The sequence below is a fragment of the Lepisosteus oculatus genome, chromosome 9 (genome assembly GCF_040954835.1).
Source record: "Lepisosteus oculatus isolate fLepOcu1 chromosome 9, fLepOcu1.hap2, whole genome shotgun sequence".
Lineage (NCBI taxonomy): Eukaryota > Metazoa > Chordata > Actinopteri > Semionotiformes > Lepisosteidae > Lepisosteus > Lepisosteus oculatus.
In genome coordinates this window covers 14,767,498-14,787,244 of record NC_090704.1, presented here as the reverse complement: position 1 = coordinate 14,787,244, position 19,747 = coordinate 14,767,498, and the positions used below count along the sequence as shown (strand labels likewise).

Genomic DNA, 19,747 nt, shown 5'->3' with positions numbered 1-19,747 from the left:
CACTCCAGCAATTATTTTATTTACGTCTAAACCTTGCCTTCTGCCGGTGGATAATTTTCACTGATACTTGTTGCTGTGCATTGCAAAGAAATGAATACCTTACGTAGATAACAAAATATTGATTGATAGTAATGGGTAGCATCTTTTACATTTACTATCATGTCCCTGTATAACTCATTGTTTTAGTTAAAGGAATAAGTCTTTAAACACACTGCTGCCACATGAATTCATAGGTTCATACAGTACTTGTGTGTATTAACCCTAATATATCCATTAATATACTGTATTTGACACTGGGATAATTAGAAGCGAAACGCATCCCCACAAACATTTTTGTGGTAACACATTACGAGGCTTGAACAGTTGTTTCAGATTTTATTAATATATCTCAGTATCTTGATACACGTATCTTGAGCAGCAAATAGTAAAATGTGTGAATTTAAAATTATTTAAGTGCTAAGAATAAGTGAAATAAAACAAAGCACAGGTACGCAATCTGCTTTATTAACAAAAAAGTTATAGAGCTCTATTATGTTGACACATCGAAACAGAGAGAGGGTGAACAAGGCTGGGGGACTGTCATATCTCAGGCAGTCAATGCAGGCAGTCTAGCTCCAGATGGGGGCCGCAGTATGTGGCCCTGCCCTTGGGTCTGAATTTGGTCCCGGAGTCGCTGGATTTCCAAGCGCTGGAGTTCGATAATTCTCTCTGCTTCCTGCTCGAAGTCCAACCGGGCCACCGCTTTGCTTCCATGGCCATCTGCAGAATGAGCTTGAAACAAGTGGACAAAAACGTATTTTTCAGACTTCAATAATCTTTCCTTATTTAAAAAGCTTGTATAGATCACATTTACTCCATACAATCGTATTTCAGTTAGGCAAATAAATACCTTAAAATATGTGAAACATAATTATATACAGTATTTACAAATATGTTTTTTAAGTTTAACCTGTGCCTCTTATAACCTCTTGTAATTCCATATGACTGGCATTAAGGTGACATCTAGTGGTAAGAAAAGTCACTGCTCTCACCAATGGCTTCTATGAATATGGAATAGAATGGAACAGACATGCAAGCCTATCAATAAATAATAAATAGAGTTCAAGAGATAAAGATTACCTCTTATTTCAATTGGATTCTGCTTCTTGTTCTTTTTGTTGAGCCCCATTGTTGCTTCATAATCATGGACCTGAGTTCGCACCAGCTTCAGCTCTCTTCTTAAATCATTTATCTCCTTGATTAAGCAGACGTTTTCCTGCTTGGACACACATATACAGTATACATAACATATATCACAGCGTATTATAGAATTGATGCAGTTAGAATCACAAAGACTTGGTGGCCCATTATTTCAAACAGTTATACACATTAATTTATTCTCAATGTGTTTATTGAGCTGTATATGCTGTATTAATAATGCATTATATCTAACCTGCATGATTTTGACATTGTCGGCTCTATGGATTTCTGCATCCTTGAGCATCTTCTTCTTTAGGGAGGCCACATTCCTCTCCAGGTGTTCCCTCTGGCGTGTGTACTCACGCTGGATATCTGCTTCTACTCCCACAATGTCTACCTGCCATGAAACCATGAGCAGTCACACACAGGACTAGGCTCAACACTCAGCAATAAGGCAGTGACAATAAGAAAGTAAAATTACAACACCAAACACATTCCTAAATGCATCTGTTTATGAATATTGTTCTAACCTAAAACTGACAGAATAGATGCTAAGGTAATGGAGCCATTTCTCACAAAGTTGCTGATCAGTACTGTATAAAAAAAACTCTTTAAGAAATGTGTCTTCAAGAGTGAAAATAATAGTTTTTGTTTTTTTATGGTTGTTCCTGTACTGTTTAGTAAAATAATGTGAGAGATTCAGCCGTATGTGTACATATAAAAACGAGAGAAAGTTTTTAAGTAATATCTTCAGTACATTTCTAAACTCTGTTTCTGTAAGCTCAGAGTAAACAGCAGGAGCCTCTTACCACATCAGATTGCTGGACGTATCTGTCATAAAGTTCTCGAATGCTGTCTTTCAGTTTCTTTGGCTCCTGAATAAATCCAACACAGTTGTGCAGATCAGTTTTAAACCTCCTTACTAAAGCCTCCACATCTCGCACCTATAGGGAGAAAAAACAGAGAAAGAAATTAAGGATTGAAAAAGCAGCTCATGAGAAAACATTATACCTTGTTCTTTACCCTCTACCCTTACATCATCTAAAATATGATGTCATCTATCTTGCTCATTACTCTCCGTAATGTATACGCCTTATTCACAAGCACTTGGTTCAAAAGTGGTCCTGGATTGAAGGACATACCCTTTGCATTTCCTTGTGCATCTCCTTGTCAGTGGCCTTCAGTTTCTGCTTCAGCTCCGTAATGTTGAGCTCCAGCTGTGTATTCTGTTTATGGAATCGTTCTAATTCACTCTCCATCTAACAAGACAAAGGGCATGTATTGTAGAGTCTTTTTCATTTTAAACCCAGTTCGTATTTTAAAACAGTTTTTATATTAAACACAGTAGATTTAAAAGTGCTTGCTAAACTTCTCTTTAAACAGAATTATATAAGACAGTCTTTAAATATTATAGTACAATTGTAGTACAGTACAACTGTTGTGTATTTAGTGGAATTCAGTGGTGGTAGAGAGTACTTAACATGTACGTTGCAGCACATGACACCCATTTTACCTCTTGAATCTGCTCCTTCATTTCTTTAATGTCATTCTCTCTTGGTTCAATCTGTTTTTTCAGTTCTTTGATTTTATAGTCTAGTACAAACTTAAACTTCTCCAGTTCCTGGTTTTTCTTCTTCAGGTCATAGATGCGCTTCTCCTACAGACGAGAAACAACTTTCAGTCCCTATTGCTAAACTTCATTTTAGCCATTCAAACAAAACATTTTGTTTTAGTTCAGTAATAAATACGCTCTGAATTGGAAAACAAGTCCTAAAGCACAAACCAATCTTTTGCATTAATTGCATTGATTAATACACATTTCATGTTTAATGTGTGGTACTGTTTGAATTGAATTCCTTAATTATTAAAAAAACATTTGGTACAATTTCTGCTCAGTCCAATTAATTATTTGAAATTGTTAGCTCACAGCTGCTGGGATACAGAAAACTATTTCTAAAGGTGTCTTGGGGCTAATCTTTTCATAACCAGCAGCTGTGACATTCAAACATTAAGCAAATTACCAATTAAAACAGACATCATACAAAGAAGCAATGAACTGTTGGTTTGGGAGTCTTCCGCAAGCTTCACTATAATAGCACTCATAATGTAATCTTTCATCTTCAGCTTTCAAACTTCCCCCTTGTTCCCAGCTGTTGCTGACTTGGTATTTGTATGGCAGGTATTGTTGCAATCAGCTGTCTGTATGTGTTTTGCATTTAATCCTTTTTTTCAGAAGCTAAGTTTGAGAGTTGATATTTACGTTTGTATTTGTAAGATAACTCAGGCATCACACACCTTGTCCTGGATAGTTTCATCTCTCTCTTGGATCTCCTTCTTTAGTCCAAGGATATCCTTTTCTAGGGATCTGATGACTCCTTGCAATTTCTGTTGCTCTGACTTCAGTTTTTCAATCTCCAGATTCCTGTCATCAATCTCTTTCTGCAGACTGCTGAACTGATTTGACAAAGGAAAGACAGAAGGGTCTTAGAAAATCACATTGAAGAAAATGTCACTATAAAATACATTTGATGTATTCAATTTATTCAGCCACTATTGGAGCGTCTTTTATTCCTGGTAAGAGTCCCCTGTCATGGAAGCACAAGGCAGGAAAACACTCTGAACTGAAGTCCAGTCTCCAGTCCATTGCAAATAGGAACTCCTTATAGACACCAAATAATCTAGCCACCATGACTTTGGAGAGAAGCAGGAAACTGGAGCACTTGGCACAACCCCAGGAGAACACAACGAAAATATGCAATATGCAACTCAACACAGAAGGTCCCACAGTCCGGAGTCAAAGCCAGGACTCAAGAGCTACGAGGCAACAGTCTAACTCTCTGGCCTTTGGGACACCCTATTTTGTCATAGGGTCAAATTGAAATATTCTGTTTCTTAAATTAAAATTAATACAATAAAAATAATAAACATTTTGACATCCTTGACAACATTTTTGACATTAAGATTCTTGACATCTACTGTAAAAACGTAACTTAAAATGAGTTTTGAATTTTTCACATACAATCCATGTAAGAGTCACTGCAAATATTATTTTTCCCAGCATTGCTATAAATCCTAACACCAAAGTCCTTCTTCCATACTTTATCACACATCTTCATAATCACATCATACATGATGGTATCTCTCATTTGGGTTTTTCTGTTTACAGCAATGGTTTATATAGTACTTTGCTATGAGGACATGGCTTGAGTTAGAATGGGAAAAAAAGTGATTCAGTGGACTGGAAGCTTTCCTCTCTCTAAATTTGTTCCCACCTTTTTCCTCATGATTCCGGTCTCACCCTTCAGTCGCATGTTGGTCTCCTTCTCGTCTCTCAGTCGTCTCTCGTACTTGATGCGGATGTCCTGGATCTCCCGATCCCCATCTTCCTCCATCTGCTTCTTGGACTCCTCGAACTCTCGCACCTGCTGCCGTGACTCATCCTGACACTGTCAGAGAGATCACAAGACTGAGACACAGAAGGCCAGGTAAGGTGCAACACTGAATCAAATTGAAAAAAAAAATTAATAGATCTTCAGTTGTTCATTAAATTAAAATATGAGAACATTAGTTCCATTTTCCTGATTTTTTTATTTCAATGTTTTTTTTGCAGCATTATGTAACTGTTGCTTTAGAAACCTTCTACTGATTTTAAAAGGATTATTTGGGTCTGTGCTGTTGGCACTCCTTCAATTTAATTCTCCCTGTACAAATATCACTTGTTACTTGTTATCTTTAAGATCTGCTTAAATATTTTTGGTCATCGAGAGAAAATGCAGACTTTGATTTTTTTAAACATTTCAAAACCTGTTCCAGTACAACTTTTAAAGTGTCCTTATGAAATGCTTTAATCAAATGCCATTACAAATATTTCTATAGAAGTCTAGTGTTAACACTGTTACCTGCTCCAGCATTAGCAGTTTCTCCTGAAGCTTGGACTCATAGTACTCTGTGAGCTCCTCCAGTGCCTGGGTCTTGCTCTCCTCCATCTCATGCAGCTGCTTCTCATACTCCTCCTGCATTCTCTGGGACTTCACCTGCAGCTCTTGGTACTTTTCATACTCCAGCATCAGCTTTTGGTTGTTCGCTGACTCTGCATAAGGGATGTTAGACAGCAGGTTTAGACCAGCAGGAGATTTAAGTACAAATAATTTGGCTTTGGTCAGTCTTTTGGTGTAGTTTGCTTTGTCTCGTTGTAGCACAGCATATCACTACTAAAACAATTGGATTGCCATTATACCAACAAAAATGTATTATAATAAAAAAACATTGTGTTCTTAAAAAATAATATTTAACTTTTCAGTTACAATATGGTGTCTTTCATCTGATTTGAACGTTTAATTAGGCCATGATATCACTTAAAATCTTTAAAAATGCTACTAATTCTACTAGTAATTCTAATGGTGCATGTACAAGATCAATATACAGTACTATGATGTAATAATGTTTCATTAGTCGCTTTTAATTAAATACCCTAACTGGTGGAAAGTCGGAGAAATCACCTAAGTCCTGCTGTTCTTTGGAGTGTTTTTCCATCACCACTGCCAGCTCCTCTTCGTGAGCCTGCTCCTGTTTCTCCTTCTCTGTTTTGAGAACCTTTATGAAACCAGGCATGAAAAGGCTGAATATTCCAGTGAGGGAAGTCATTCGTTTTTAAAACACTGTAGATAGTTTGCGTAACGTTAGCTTTGAAATTTGATTAAAAGCCACCAGAACACCTCAGGAAAAGAGATTCGATGCACTTGGGCACATTTATTGAACCATCCTCTGGGATTACTCAAATTAGTAAAAAGTGAAAAAAAATATTGAGGTAATTTAACCAGGTTCAAATTCATGGTAGTTTCATAAGACTTAAGTAACCTGCTGAATGTGGTGTTGTACTCCACTGTAAAGTGTTGCTAATTCAGTCACATCACTGGCATAAGGAACATTTTATTCTGATTAACCTTTTCTTGGCAATAGAAAAAGAGTCAATTTCCACTTGGAATTATGTCCCCTCAATCATTTTGTAATATCTCTGGAAGTTTATACAGTAGAAGCTTGGCTTATGGTTTAAATTTAAGCTAATACAAAATTGTTGAATATGTTTTGTAAATTTAAATCTGCCGCATTATTTATAAAGGTCCTGCTGATCGCACACCTGGTTCTTTGTTTTCAGGGACTCCATTTCCTGGATAAATTTCTCAGTCAGCTCTTTGATTTTCTCATTGTAATTCATGTCCTTCAGTCGGAGCTGGTACTCATTCTCCATTTTCAACTCTTCTACCCTCGTTTTCAATTCCAGCATGACCTGATTCTGTAACATGGAGATAAAGAGAAAAAAATCATCTCTCTTTTTCCCAATTTTTTATACTTCTTATGTTCGAAGAGACTTAGAATTTAACTATGTAAGCAAAACAAAAGAAAAGTGACACACAATTAATCCCAACATAATGTAAAACACTAGAAATATAACTATTAATGCTGGATAGTATTTAATGTCCTTACTTCACAATAATGTTTTTTTAGGAATGTATACATTCTTTAATACAAAATGAAAGTAAAAATTGTATGCATTGATAAATTATATATATTATATACCATATACTCTATATTATATATGACTTCGCTAATCACTCCTTTTTATTGCACTGTTACTGCCCTACTGTATGACATACCAAATAAACTACAATTACCTTCTCTTCCAAGTCAGACTTGGTGATGAGAATCTCTTCTGCATAGGTGACCTCTTTGTCTCGTTTTAGGCCTCGTCCTTCTTTGTCAATTATCTTCCAGATCAGCAAACACCCATCCTCTGATACTGTCAGCAAATACTGGTCATCAAATGTGATAACCATCTGCAGGCGCAACCATAAGAGGCATGGAATGAGTGAAACATTAATTGATTTGGTTGTTGTTTTCCTAGACCTTTTCTTAAATGACCTAATCTTCAAATCATTTATTAAAAATGCAAATTGGATAAAGATGAAAGATTCAACATCTTTCATCTTTCATACAGTACACTTCATAATAATATAGTATTGTTATATGACTTTTGGGTCTTAGCTGGCATGTTTAACATATTTATGAATAATAAAATACTGAAACGCACCTTTGTCACAGGTGCAGCATGTGCCTGATACTCGGTCCAGTCTTTTTGTATTGGTAAAGGGTATTTGATGGCTCTAATTGTTCCAAGAGATGTGCCGGTGAACAACATTCGTCCTGATCGAGACATCACTACACTGGTGTATACCACATCATCAGAGTAAACTTCTCGCAGGATCTATAAAAGCAAAATATAAATATTTTTTCCTTTAAAATTAGAATATGATTAAAAAATAAAACATACTGATTGTAGAGAGAAACATGTTCTTGTACACATACTACACACTTTGCTGCCATTAAAAACAAATATTGTATAACAATAACAAAGTAATATTAAATAGCGTATGAGTCACCATAGCAGAGCAGGACTGCAGGACTATTTATAGTAGTCATCTAACTTAGAACAAGGAACAACCTGTTGTTCTTCAAACATTGCAGGACAAAAATAAAAAAAAATCTAAAGGAATCTGACACAGAAGTGTACAATTGATTTGAAATATTCTGTCATGAGCATGAACAATTTCTTTATGCCTTAACCAATTCTTCTAATTTAAATATTTATGTTTGTATGAGAATTGAATGTGAAATGTGAAATTGTTAATTCATATTGAATTTGGGAGGTTTGAAAACATGGTTAGAACAACCCAGATGAATTATACACATGCAGCAAATTTGAATGTTTGTAGTAGCTTTTCCATCACATTTACCAAGTAATCTTAAAAGATTGTCTGGTGTTGCTTGTCATTATTTTCATTCATTCCTCCGTCCATATCAATACAACTAAAAGGTTGTCTATTGCAATACCTGATCTGTCAGGATTAAACCTAACCCTAAATAAATAACATCAGTAGAAAATCACTATAGATATGTTTCTACATAAAGAAGGAAAAACATTGACTGAAAAGAGCAGAACAATGCAAAATGTTTGACTTTTGCACAGCTGTGTATTTATGTAAAAAGGCTACACACCAACAAATAAGATAATTATGCCATGTGATTCTGATACTACTGGTATCCCATCCAGGATGTATCTCACTTTGCACTCATTGCTTGCCATGTTAGATTCAGGCTTCCCCTTTGTCCCTGTACTAGATAAGAAGATTAGAATTGGATTCTGATGCTGTATATAGTGTCAGGGAGAATACAGCAAAGTTCTAATGTACTGCATTTAAAAAGTGAGTAAAGTGAGAAATTACTTTTTCCATAAGGCATGAAACAGAATTATTCAAAAACATCAGCTAGTTTTGATCATGCATATATGAAATGATGTTCTCAGCCACACAGAGAAAAAAGCAAAGGAATCTCTACAGTACGCTTCCCACACCTGGCAATCTGTGATCTCTTTCAGAGTGCAGTCTGAGCCGACAGCAAAGATGGTCTTGCTGTCAGAAGAGATGGTGATATCATTGTAGCTGCAGGATTTCAAGACGCTCTCTGATTCCCGTTTGCCGGTGAGGGTGTTCCACTCATAGACAGCTCCATCCATGCCACAAGACACCAGCCTGCTGTCATCAGCACTCCACACAATGGACCGTACCTGAGGAGCACACAAGAAAGCAAATCACAAGAAAAAAATCGGTATTACCTTGCAGCTGCAATTTTGCCAAGACTCTGAAAACTTCAAGTATTCTGTATTTTTTTATTTTCTTTTTAACTGGCTTTATCTCACTCAGAATGCAAGTTCACATTTACTGTACATAATGCCACTCATTAAGCACCATGTTCAGTTGTAAATGCAAGCATATAGGTTAAGCTTGAACAAACAGGTGCCTTGTCTCACCTTTCCATTGTGTCCTTTCAGGTTAAGGATGTTTTCAAATGTTGTTGTCGAATAGATGTGAATGATGTTTCCATTGACAGCTGCGAACAGGTGGCCACCATGACTAAAAGCACACTGGAAATAAAGCAGTCTTATCTGAAATCTGTAGCATGTAATGCACTTCATTTGCTTCCTACAGTATACACGACAGGCATCAATACAGTTAGAACTTCCAAAGTGGGGACAAAACTTCTTGTTTTAAAATGTTGATATATGCAGTTATTGAACTACAAGAATTCCTTAATATTTCTTTTTCAAATTGATACATTTACACTGAGCAACTGTTAGAACGAATCTGCACTACTGAATGGATCTGTTTCTGTGTTTGATCTCACCTCTCTGCATCCCCGCACGGTGAATTCTTTAAAGGTCCTGATATCATCAATGAGCAGGTTCATCAGCCGCAATTTATCTGAGAATCCCACCAGGATGAAAAGACCAGATGGGTGGAGTGCAATGCTGTATGCCTCCTCCTGGAACTCTTTATAAAGTTCCAACGTGCTGGAACGAGTGGAGGGTTCAGTAGAGAGGACATAAACAAAAATATGTACAAATACACAATGCTAAACCAGCACTATAGGCATCTTAAATGGTAATATAAATATTATATTCATATAAATAGAATGTGCTATGCAAATTATGTTGTATACAATAATAGCAGATGTTCATAATAGTCAAAGTACCTGACTTTTCCTGATTTTATTTTCCTGACATTGAAAACTGTAGTTTTTAAAAGACAATGACATCTGTGGAAATGGAAAGTTGTAAAGCAGCCCAGGAGGATGAAACACTGTGCACTTATCTGGTCATTCTGCTTACTTGTTCTCAAAACTCCAGATTCGAACAGAGTGGTCCAGAGAGCAGGTGGCAATGAGAGGTTTACGGATGCATATGGACAGACCAGTGATGATGCCAGAGTGAAAGGAGTGGGACAGGAACTCAAACTGTGCTTGCTCCCCCTTCAAATAACACAACATGCAAACAAAACTTCAATGTAAATTCAAAGACCACTATAGGTTCTTAATCACTTCAGGAATCTTAAACAACATTTTTATGTAACACTGAAATGGCAGTGCAATATGTACATAAGGAATTAATACTTAAAAAAACATTCCATAAAAATTAGAATTATGTTTGGCCTTTCACAAGCCAATAGAATCTGAATGGGTGTACATCAGCAGTACCTTGCTCATCTCTGCAGAGGAGAGGGTAATGCTGTAGAGCTGGCCACGGTCAGTGCTGGCAACGAGGGTTTCCTCTGAAGGGCTGATACACAGTGAAGAAATCTCCTGCTGCTCTGCCAGGCTGGGCTCATTACTGTACTGGTCTGAAGGAATCTGTTAGTGAAGCACAATCTTTACTGCTGACTGGCCACTGGCTTGTGATACACCATGCAACACACTATATAGTATCTCATCAGGAATGAACTAACAAAATAAGTTAATACCTGTATTAAATGTAGATGATAAAGTCCACAACAAGCATACTGAACTTGGAATCTCCGTAGTACATTTTTATGATCCTGTCTTCTCCAACTTGATAAAAGTTCTAGACTAAACTTTTGTAAGGTTTGATAAAGGAAGTAACATTTCTGTAATCAAATCAAGTCAAGAGACAATACTCTCTCACCCTGATCTCCCTGGTTCTCTTATATGTGTCCTTTTCGTCTGTCTTCTCAAACAAGCACACTGTCCCCGGCCCAGCTGCACAGGCAAACCCCTTGGAATAGGCAGTTATGGCTGAGACATGAGGAAGAGAGGTGGACATTGGCTCATCCAGCATGCTTTTTTCCACTGACCTAACAAGCAAAAACAGAAGTTTGTAACTGCATGCATTTTATGTTTTTACATTATAAGTGTGAAAGTTAACATATTATTTGTCGCTTTAATGCGCATTTATTGTTGAAGGTGGATGGATGAACACACAAGATGGATGAACAGGCATTGTTAATCTGTTGTCATAATAATCTCTGTACACAACACAAATGTATCAAGAAGAACTGGGGACTCATACAGTACTTGGCATAAATGAAATACTTCTCTTGTTCCTAATATCAACCTGTGTTCATATGATGCCATTGATTCCAAGTGCTTTACTTTGGAAATTTAAACTTTCGGTTATTTAACTTCCTGATTCAAGTGTACACATTTCTGACACATGGATGTAATTGGTGGCATAAACAGCAGAAGATTCAGTCAACATTTTCATTGCAAATTTCTGAGGTCCCTTAAGAAACGTCTGTACTACATATTTAAGAGGAGCATCAGTGAACAGCTTAGAAACAGTTGTTGTTTGTCTCTCCAGCCTCCCTCTCTCACTGTACCTGTCAGTATCTCTAGTGGTTAACTTTGGCACCACACTCATCTCCCAGCGCAGATCTCCTGACTCAAACACCAGGAGCCTCCCGGTCTCTGTGCCGACAATAACTCTCTCATCCGACACCCACATGTGGGACAGGAAGTTGTGAGCCTCCAGCTTCTGGAAGTTGGATTGTTTGAGGGTTCCTTCAGCATAGCGGAAGAGTTTAAACACCCCATTTCCACTCACGCAGATCTGTGTGTTGTCCTGAGGATTAAAACTAACCTTAGGAAATAAAAGAAATGTGTATTTTAAAACATTAATAGCTCCTTTTTGTTTTTTCACTTACAGATAGACAAATCAAAATAACTCATTAGTTTAAACCTAATGATTAAAAGAAATTAGTCACCACTGTCTACACTTACATTGATATTTCAATTAATAAAAAGTTACATTAACCCATTTAACTTGTGGTCAACAGTGTATGTTCAAATTACATAAATCCAACACATCCACTCACAATCATGTCTTTTTTGAGTTTAAGACTGTTTTCATCACTTTTTCTTCATGCCTCAGGTTTTTAAAAGGGTTTTGTTTTTTTATCCACCCTCATGCAATTTATCTTTATTAGCTTCCACTGGTGGCAAAGTCAGTAGAAACTCAAGAAGGACTATAAGGTGGCCATCTAAACTAGTCGCGTGCAAACTTAAACCCTGTTTTGTTCAGTACCTGGGAGATAGGGTTAGTTGTGGTGCCAGTCTTCACTGTGGCCATCACCTTTTGTTTCTCCCACATCCAGTAGAACAGGGTCCAGTCTGGAGCCCCCGATTGGCCAATGAGGTATTTGGAGTCTGGAGAGAAAGCCATGTAGACAAAGTCCTGCACTGGGGAGTCCCCCCCACTCAGGACTTTCCTCTTCCTGCTCTGCTCATGCTGCAGGTCGTACACAGTGATGGTGCCTTTCTCGCCTCTCTCTGACACGGCCAGGTAGCGGCGGTTGGAGCTAATGGCCAGGGCTTGCATGCCATGGCTTCTCTCTGTGCCTGCAGAGCATAGTAGCACTGATGGTTAACAGTCTCCACATTATCGGTTATTGTTCTGTTAAACGTGACAGACATGCAAAAGAGTTCCAAATCTGTTTGAAATGTGATGCTAAATATTATAAATAGGGGGATTTTAAATGTAGGGTCCTTATACAAAGGTGTTATTTGTATATACTAGACACTAATTATTATGTTAATTAATGAATGTTAATTGTATACTAGTTGCAATAATTATTACACATAAAATTAATAAAATGCTGTCTATAGTCAAGTTTGGCCACGTGTTATAAACTGTTATACAGTTTAAAGGTGGCATAATAACGAGGAGACAAACTTAAAACACATACAAAGATTAAGTTATAATTCAAATATACAAGACACACAAACTAGTATCTACAAAATATTTACAGTTTATGAGTCCCTGAGTCAAGACATTCCACAGCCTAAAGTTCCCTCTCTTCAAAGGCGGACCCACACGAACGCAAACCAAGCAAGACACAACACAGCTGTTAAGGAAAGTCTCCCCTGGAACATTTTTTTGAATTCTTGAATTAGGTCAACTCATAGTCTTCTCTATTTCAGGGTATAAGGTTTTACTTCTTTTAGACCTTTAGAGTAGGATAATCTTCTGAATACAGGTATGTAGCTGATCACTCTTCTCTGTATTCAGTCCAGAGAGGCAATACCTCTTTTGTATCATATTAACCTAAGTTATGCACCCATTCTAAGTGTTACTAGTGTATTGTACAACTTTAACATTACAGCACATCATTTAAATTTTATAACTATAACTCTATGTTCTTAAATATATATACTAACATTCTGTTTGCCTGTTTATTGTCTAGAAGTGTCTGTCACATCGTACAAAAATCCATAAGTATGTTTTATAGGCAGCTTCATGTTTTCCATTTTAATTTATGGTTTATGTCTTTGGTATCTGCATGTAACACTCTGTAGTTGTCTACATTAGATGTCATCTACTAGATGTTTGTTCAGACTTGAATTCCATCTGAATCTTTTTAAATTTCCTTTTCACTTTCTTCTGTTTTTGCTAATCCTCCTGTTTTGATGTCTGTGAATTTCAGTATTTTACTATGTATGCCAGAATCTAGATCATTGATACAAACTAGTCAGCATAGTGCTCCGAACACAGACCTCTATGGCACTCTACGAATTATATCCATCCAATTGGCACATTCACACACCTTATATCTAATATTATATGTTTGTTTCATTTGCAAGAAAAATATTCTTAATGCTTCTTTAGATAATTAGAACAGAATTAACCACAGACCGTTCCTTAAAATCAAAGATACCGAGTTCCCATATTGAGGTCCACAATCTAAAAAGACAACACAATATAGTCAATTTATGGAGATGCATTTTCTTACCTGGAATAAACTTCTGCCATTTCTGGTCAATGTTGTAGCGCACACAGTTGTTTCCAGATGGGAAGATGACAGTTTGCTCATCAAAGTACAGGAGATTATTGGTCACCCCGGCCCGGAGACCGAAGATGTGATGAGACTGAATAACAACCGCAGACATTGTTCAGCGATTGCTCGCCCTGCGAGTCACTTGGCGGACCTGCTAATACAAGATCCAATTCTACAAATCCCATAAGCCAAAAATGCATTGTGCTCAATTAAAATGCAATATCGATTCAGTGAAAAACTATACTCTCATTCGCCGCATTTTAAAATAACTTTATCATATTTTACCAATATATTTAATTTAATATTAAATATTTATTTATTCCAGGCACTAATAGAAAGATAATTGTTGATACCGGTACATTATTTTAGTTTTTATCATTTTAATTAGCTAGAAATGTCCTACTCTAAGTGTTGTACAAAGTTTTTGCCTTAACGCGAAAAAAGTCACAACGGATATATAAAAGCTTAAGTCATTATCAATATTTAAAAATCCTTTTTTGGTATATTTCTTTACACTTTTGACTCTTTAACGTATATGTTGTGTTTTTTAAACTTCAGAAGTCCTTAATTCGTCGCTTCTTTAAAAAAAAATATGTTGACACCTACCAACACTTGTGTCTGCAGCGAGCCCAGTTTGCAGTCCCGCTAACATTGTTTACCGGTTACCAAGGGGACAGAAAGTGTCAAGTTCACGTGTTACTGTGACAACGAATGCTCCCAGACATCTTTACGGCAGTGATGTGTACCGGGAATTGTAGTGAAGTTCTCTTTTAGTTCCCAAATTTAATAAATGTAGAATTTGCTCAGTCGATTTATCAATAAATAAAGGAAACATTGAATTTGATATTTTTATATTTATTATATTTTAACACTTACTGATTATTAATCAACTATAAAACGGAGAAATTAATTCATAGCTTCATAACATTTGCGGAACGTTTCTTTCAAGCACTCCTCATCCAGGGCAGAATTGCGTGCGTACTTGGTCTCCACTTCCTCTTGTGCTCCATGTGTCCATGCGAGTGAGCTGCAACACGCTGAGGAGTTTTAATTTTCAGATTTGCTTGCATTTGTTGACTGTAAGATGGAGGATGTTGAAGATGATTTACAGTTAGGCTTCGAGTCCGAGGAAGAAGACGCCGATTTATCGGATGGAGAGGTGAGCACGCGCTTTTAAATCCGGTCTTTATTTTTGTCCATATCAGTACAGTTTATTACTGTAGTAATATGTTAAAAGTTGTGTTCATTTCTTCTCCTTAAACGTTTTTCCCCCAAACACGCGAGGAGCTCTATTATAGTTTTATAAGTCTGCATTATTTAGTAAGTATTTTAAACTATTATAGGTCTGGATAGCTATCGATACAGTTTATCTTTCGTTTTGAGTTTTTCCACTAAGACATATGTCTCATTGAGCTCTAAGGTCTGTTGTATTTATTTAAAAGGCTTAATTTAAAATCAAAAGTAAGCCCTTAACGGTATTAATTGTCTTTATATGTTTAGCTCCAGGAAGCCTTCTCCAAGGGGGAGCTGAAGCCTGGATTAAACATTCCTCTACAGGAAAAGAAGATCGTTAACAATATGGTGAGTCTTGTTTCCTTGTTTGTTTGGGTTCTTAAAACTTGTAGGACGAGGAGACATTGACAGTTTTATATGGGAGTTGTTACAATGTTTTCGTTTGTCAAATGTGTTACTGGTGCTGAAGTTTCTCACTAAACCAAATGTCTTGGAATTCTCTAAACTGAAGCCCACTTGTCTTTGTGTTCATAGGAAGGTCTGAAGCAGTGCTTGTCCGAGCTGCGAAAGAAATTACCCTGGTTGGAACGGCTGGATTTGACCAGTTTGCCAGCGCCTGACATTGTGGCTAAAGCAGAAGGGAGGCCAGTAGCAGAGGAGAGTGGGGAGATCAATGCAGAGGATGACTTCCAGAGAGAGATGTTCTTGTAAGCCCGCAAAAGCCTTTATTCACCACAGTATGCAAAGAGTTGCCATTTTGCAGATTGGAACTTTAAAGGGTTGAGATTTTTGCCTCTAATGCTGAAATATGAATTAAGCCCTTTTTCATCAGTTAGGCTACAAAAATGACTCACTTATTAGTTATCTCCCTTGTATATTAAATAATCTTGAGTACATCAGTAATGCTGTGGCTTGTGCACTCATTAAAATTATTCTGCATCAGCATTCTTTTGTACATATCACTGGCTTCCTGTAAAATGTGGAGTGGACTGTAAGGTTGTCCTGATCGTGTATAAGGTACTAAAGACAGCCTTCTCGCAATGAGCCACAATGTCTGTGGAACTCCCTGCCTCGATCTATTGGAGAGACTAGACTGCAACTGTCAACATCTTGGAACAGGCTTATATATACACCCTTGCCTTTGCTGGGTCTTTATTTTTTTTAAGCTCATGAGTCAAGTTATATTGCTATTATGTTTTACTTTCCCATGTGTACATATAGACGTACGTAATGAAGATAAATGCCAAGGCAAGCTTCCTCAAAAAATCTTGAGACACCAAGAGAAAAACAGTGGATAAACGCATGTTTCTTGTGTTATTGTGGGAAGTATTCATCACACTTTTTTTTCTCATTGCCTGTTTTTCCTCAATGTATTTTAGCTATCGTCAGGCCCAAGCTTCTGTGCTGGAAGCATTACCACGGTTGCACAAATTGAAGATTGCTACCAAGAGACCAGAGGATTATTTTGCTGAAATGGCCAAATCTGACCAGCAAATGCAAAAGGTTGGTCCCACATACTGACGCATGAGACACAGAGAGATTATTAGTGGATTTAAAATAAACTTGGGGGCTCCTAATGCAGTCTGTTACAGGCAATTTGTCTTTTCCAGCAAATGGTTTAGCATCTTAATCAGTCTGTAGCATAGACAAAAATGCTAAATTCTCTTCTGTTGTTGAATTTGACATTTCAAAACGGCGTGAAGTCTTTACAAAATCTGTCAAGTGCGTTCGTGTTTCACATCTGTATCCAAGTGTGTTAAAGCTGGTATGAATTCGCATTTGAAAAAAATTGTATTGAACTAACTCCTTTGAACGAGATCTGATTTTTGTGTGATGTATATCCTGTACATCTTCTCTTGTAGATTAGAACAAAATTGCTGGCCAAACAGACAGCAATGGAGAGGTCTGAGAAAGCCAAGAAACTCCGAGAGCAGCGGAAATATGGCAAAAAGGTAAGTCAGTGGGTTCTGCTGTCTACCTGTAAGGACTGTCTCCTTCCACAGTTGTTTACTCATACCTTGCATGTTTTATGACCTGCATGAATTGTACAAATGAAAGTGTAATAGATCTTCATCCTACTTATTATGGTTTGTACAAACTGAGGGTTCTCACTTTTGAATTAAGCTTTTAAAGTTGGTCATTGTTTGGTGATTTGTGGGGATCTGTTTTTCTGAATTATCGGTGTGTTGTAGGTTCAGACGGAGGTGCTGCAGAAAAGACAGAAGGCGAAGAAAGCCATGATGACTGCAGTAAAGAAATACCAGAAAGGTACAGTGGGCTTACACAAAGGATGAGGATACTAACGCAAGGTTTTAGACTGGTTTTAGATACCAGTCCATGACTTTACCTTAATATGCTTGTCTTATTGTGCTATAATAATACATTTCTAAAAGACGGCAAATAAGAGACTTTCAGATTCAGTTCAATTATTTTCTTGTGAGTGGAAAATAATGTCAAGTGATTTTACTGTTCCTTCCATTTTCTGTAGAAAAACAAGTGAAGCTGAAGGGGACTGTAATACTACTGTAGGTAAAAACTGTTTTTTAATCTTGATGCGTAATGTACAGCAAATTCTTACTCTACAGGAATGACCGACAAGCTTGATTTCCTGGATGGTGACCAGGAAAAAGGCAAGAAAGGGGATAGCCTATCAAAGCCAGTCATGAATCAACGAGGGTAAGAGCTCTCCTTTTTTTTTTCTTCATCAGTCTAACCTTACAACTTGGGTACTTCCCGTGAGATCTGTAGATAATCTCTTGTCATTCCGTCCGTCACGCTACCAGGGGTCAGTTTAGCACCGAACTGTTGTACTTGTCCACAGCCCCAGCGCAAAGAGGAAGTACAAGGACCAGAAATTTGGGTTTGGTGGCAAGAAACGCGGCTCGAAGTGGAACACCAAGGAGAGTTACGATGATGTCTCGGGCTTCAAGGCGAAATTTGCACACGGCAAAGGAGGGAAGTTTGGGAAAGGACGGAAGCAGAAATCCAACGTGAGTGGCATGCCCTTTGCCTCTGGTGTGAACCAGGGCTTTCAAAATATACTGTCATTTTTAAAAGATGCATTTGCTTTTTAACATAAGATGGTGAATTGACTAGTTGAGTCAGTGTGCAGGCTGCAGACGAAAGAAGAAAGGTTAATTTATTGCTGAAAACGAGAAAAAAAAACACAGGTGATTGACAAATGAGGGTTAATAAACAATATATTGATAACCGCCCATAGCTTTTTGATAACCTATTTTGTCACCTTTGAAAGTTAAAAATAATATTGCTTCTTTTAAAATAATTGAGTATTAAGAATGTATGAATTGCTGCAGGTGGGAGGAATTGTTTCTTAGAGACATTTTGGATCTATTTAAAAATCTTATCACCTAGATCTTTCTATATTCTGTACCTTACAGTATTGGGGACTGTTTTGGGGCTTCTTATCTGGAGGGTTAAAAAGGTGTGCTACAGTTACAGAAATGGTAATGATACGTTGACAACTGAAGTCTTTCCTGCTGTTTTATTTTTCTGACTTTTTTTATTTTTTACTTTGCAGAAGAGGCCAGGCAAGGAGGTCCGGAAGAAGATGAAGAATCGCTCTCGATAGGTACTGCCTGGGTCCTTTTTGGTTTTATTTTTTAGTCTCTACTGATTTGTCTTTCTGTTCCCAGAATCTACTTTTGGAAACCATGTTAATGGAGTTTTCAAAGCTAATTTCCCCCTATACAGTATTCATGACAAATGGAGAGACACCTTTTCTGTATGTTTTTCAGTTCGGTACCTACGGGCTACAGTCTTTCAAAAACAAATTCCTTGAATAGCTGCCAGTGTTTGAGGCTGTTTTTGTGGACACGTCAGTATTTTCTCCACACCATCCAGAGGAACCACTGGGAGCCTCAGTGAGTGTCTTGGCACAGCCAGTGTATGAATGTTCTTTTGGCAACGTTTTGTACATGTGCTTTCCAAGGCAAGCAGGAAAACAGCAACAGAGAGTTACAGAACTTGCAGAAGTGATTTGTCAAAAGTGTGCTGATGTACAGGTTTCTGTTTGGAGAAGTTTTTTTTAGATTTCTTTTTTAAATCGGGAGTTAAATAAAACTTTTATGTTAAGAAGATACACGGGCATTTCTATTACAATACGCTGTAGAAATAATGTTATAGGAAGTACCTTCTTCTGTGTATAATCTCATGAAAGTTACCTGTACCTGTGGTTTTGTATTTTTCTGTACAGATTTTTCAAGTATTGAAAAATAAATTACTAAAAACATTCAGCATTCTCACAAATTGTGATATTGTTGCAACAATATTTAAGATGCATGGATTCACCTAGGAATTGTCCGGTAACTTGCAAGTGTCATTAATGTTAAGAAACTTATTTTGCTCAATTTGAAATTTTATTATATATAAGTATGCATTCAAATTAGTTTAGTTTAGCATTAATTTTCTTGTGCATGAATGATTGTGTAAAATAAGTTAAATGAGCAAGGTACCCCTCACTGTACATATAAGATCACTTTTATTAGCCATATACAATTTCTTGCATTAGGAATTTGTCTTTTGCATACCCCAACTTGCTTTCAATGAGACACAGGCACACAGGTGGGGAGAGAGAAGCTTGGGGTCAGAGCACAGGGTCAGCCATTTTTATGGCACCCCTGGAGCAGTTGGGGTTA

General features: G+C 37.2%; 2 protein-coding genes and 1 long non-coding RNA gene across 4 annotated transcripts; 2 read left to right on the top strand and 1 right to left on the bottom strand.

The window, feature by feature from the left end:
* Positions 1 to 488: 488 nt before the first annotated feature.
* cfap57 (cilia and flagella associated protein 57) lies at positions 489 to 14,520 on the bottom strand. 2 transcript variants are annotated; one of them, XM_015355647.2, is made up of 23 exons: positions 14,466 to 14,520; positions 13,815 to 14,013; positions 12,110 to 12,423; positions 11,406 to 11,665; positions 10,712 to 10,880; positions 10,267 to 10,419; positions 9,902 to 10,041; positions 9,418 to 9,583; positions 9,044 to 9,157; positions 8,588 to 8,800; positions 7,268 to 7,441; positions 6,852 to 7,013; positions 6,317 to 6,472; positions 5,679 to 5,772; positions 5,079 to 5,269; positions 4,452 to 4,625; positions 3,475 to 3,633; positions 2,693 to 2,836; positions 2,322 to 2,438; positions 1,989 to 2,123; positions 1,433 to 1,576; positions 1,120 to 1,255; positions 489 to 771 (listed from the first exon to the last, which is right to left on the bottom strand). In XM_015355647.2, the coding sequence occupies exons 2-23, from the start codon at positions 13,969 to 13,971 to the stop codon at positions 587 to 589; spliced, it is 3,657 nt and encodes a 1,218-aa protein (XP_015211133.1). In that variant the 5' UTR covers positions 13,972 to 14,013; positions 14,466 to 14,520; the 3' UTR covers positions 489 to 586. The 2 variants fall into 2 exon arrangements, with proteins under 2 accessions (XP_015211133.1, XP_006634972.1); XM_006634909.3 differs by having other exon boundaries at positions 13,815 to 14,010.
* On the top strand, positions 4,575 to 9,184 carry LOC138241186 (uncharacterized). The gene is made up of 2 exons (XR_011190383.1): positions 4,575 to 4,664; positions 8,612 to 9,184. It is a non-coding gene; the product is annotated as an uncharacterized lncRNA (long non-coding RNA).
* Positions 14,521 to 14,838: 318 nt separating the features above from the next.
* On the top strand, positions 14,839 to 19,345 carry ebna1bp2 (EBNA1 binding protein 2). The gene is made up of 10 exons (XM_006634910.3): positions 14,839 to 15,018; positions 15,360 to 15,440; positions 15,627 to 15,799; positions 16,472 to 16,595; positions 16,955 to 17,044; positions 17,285 to 17,360; positions 17,678 to 17,768; positions 17,914 to 18,082; positions 18,631 to 18,681; positions 18,848 to 19,345. Exons 1-9 carry the CDS (start codon positions 14,944 to 14,946, stop codon positions 18,679 to 18,681), a joined length of 930 nt encoding a protein of 309 aa, XP_006634973.1. The 5' UTR covers positions 14,839 to 14,943; the 3' UTR covers positions 18,848 to 19,345.
* Positions 19,346 to 19,747: the final 402 nt, after the last annotated feature.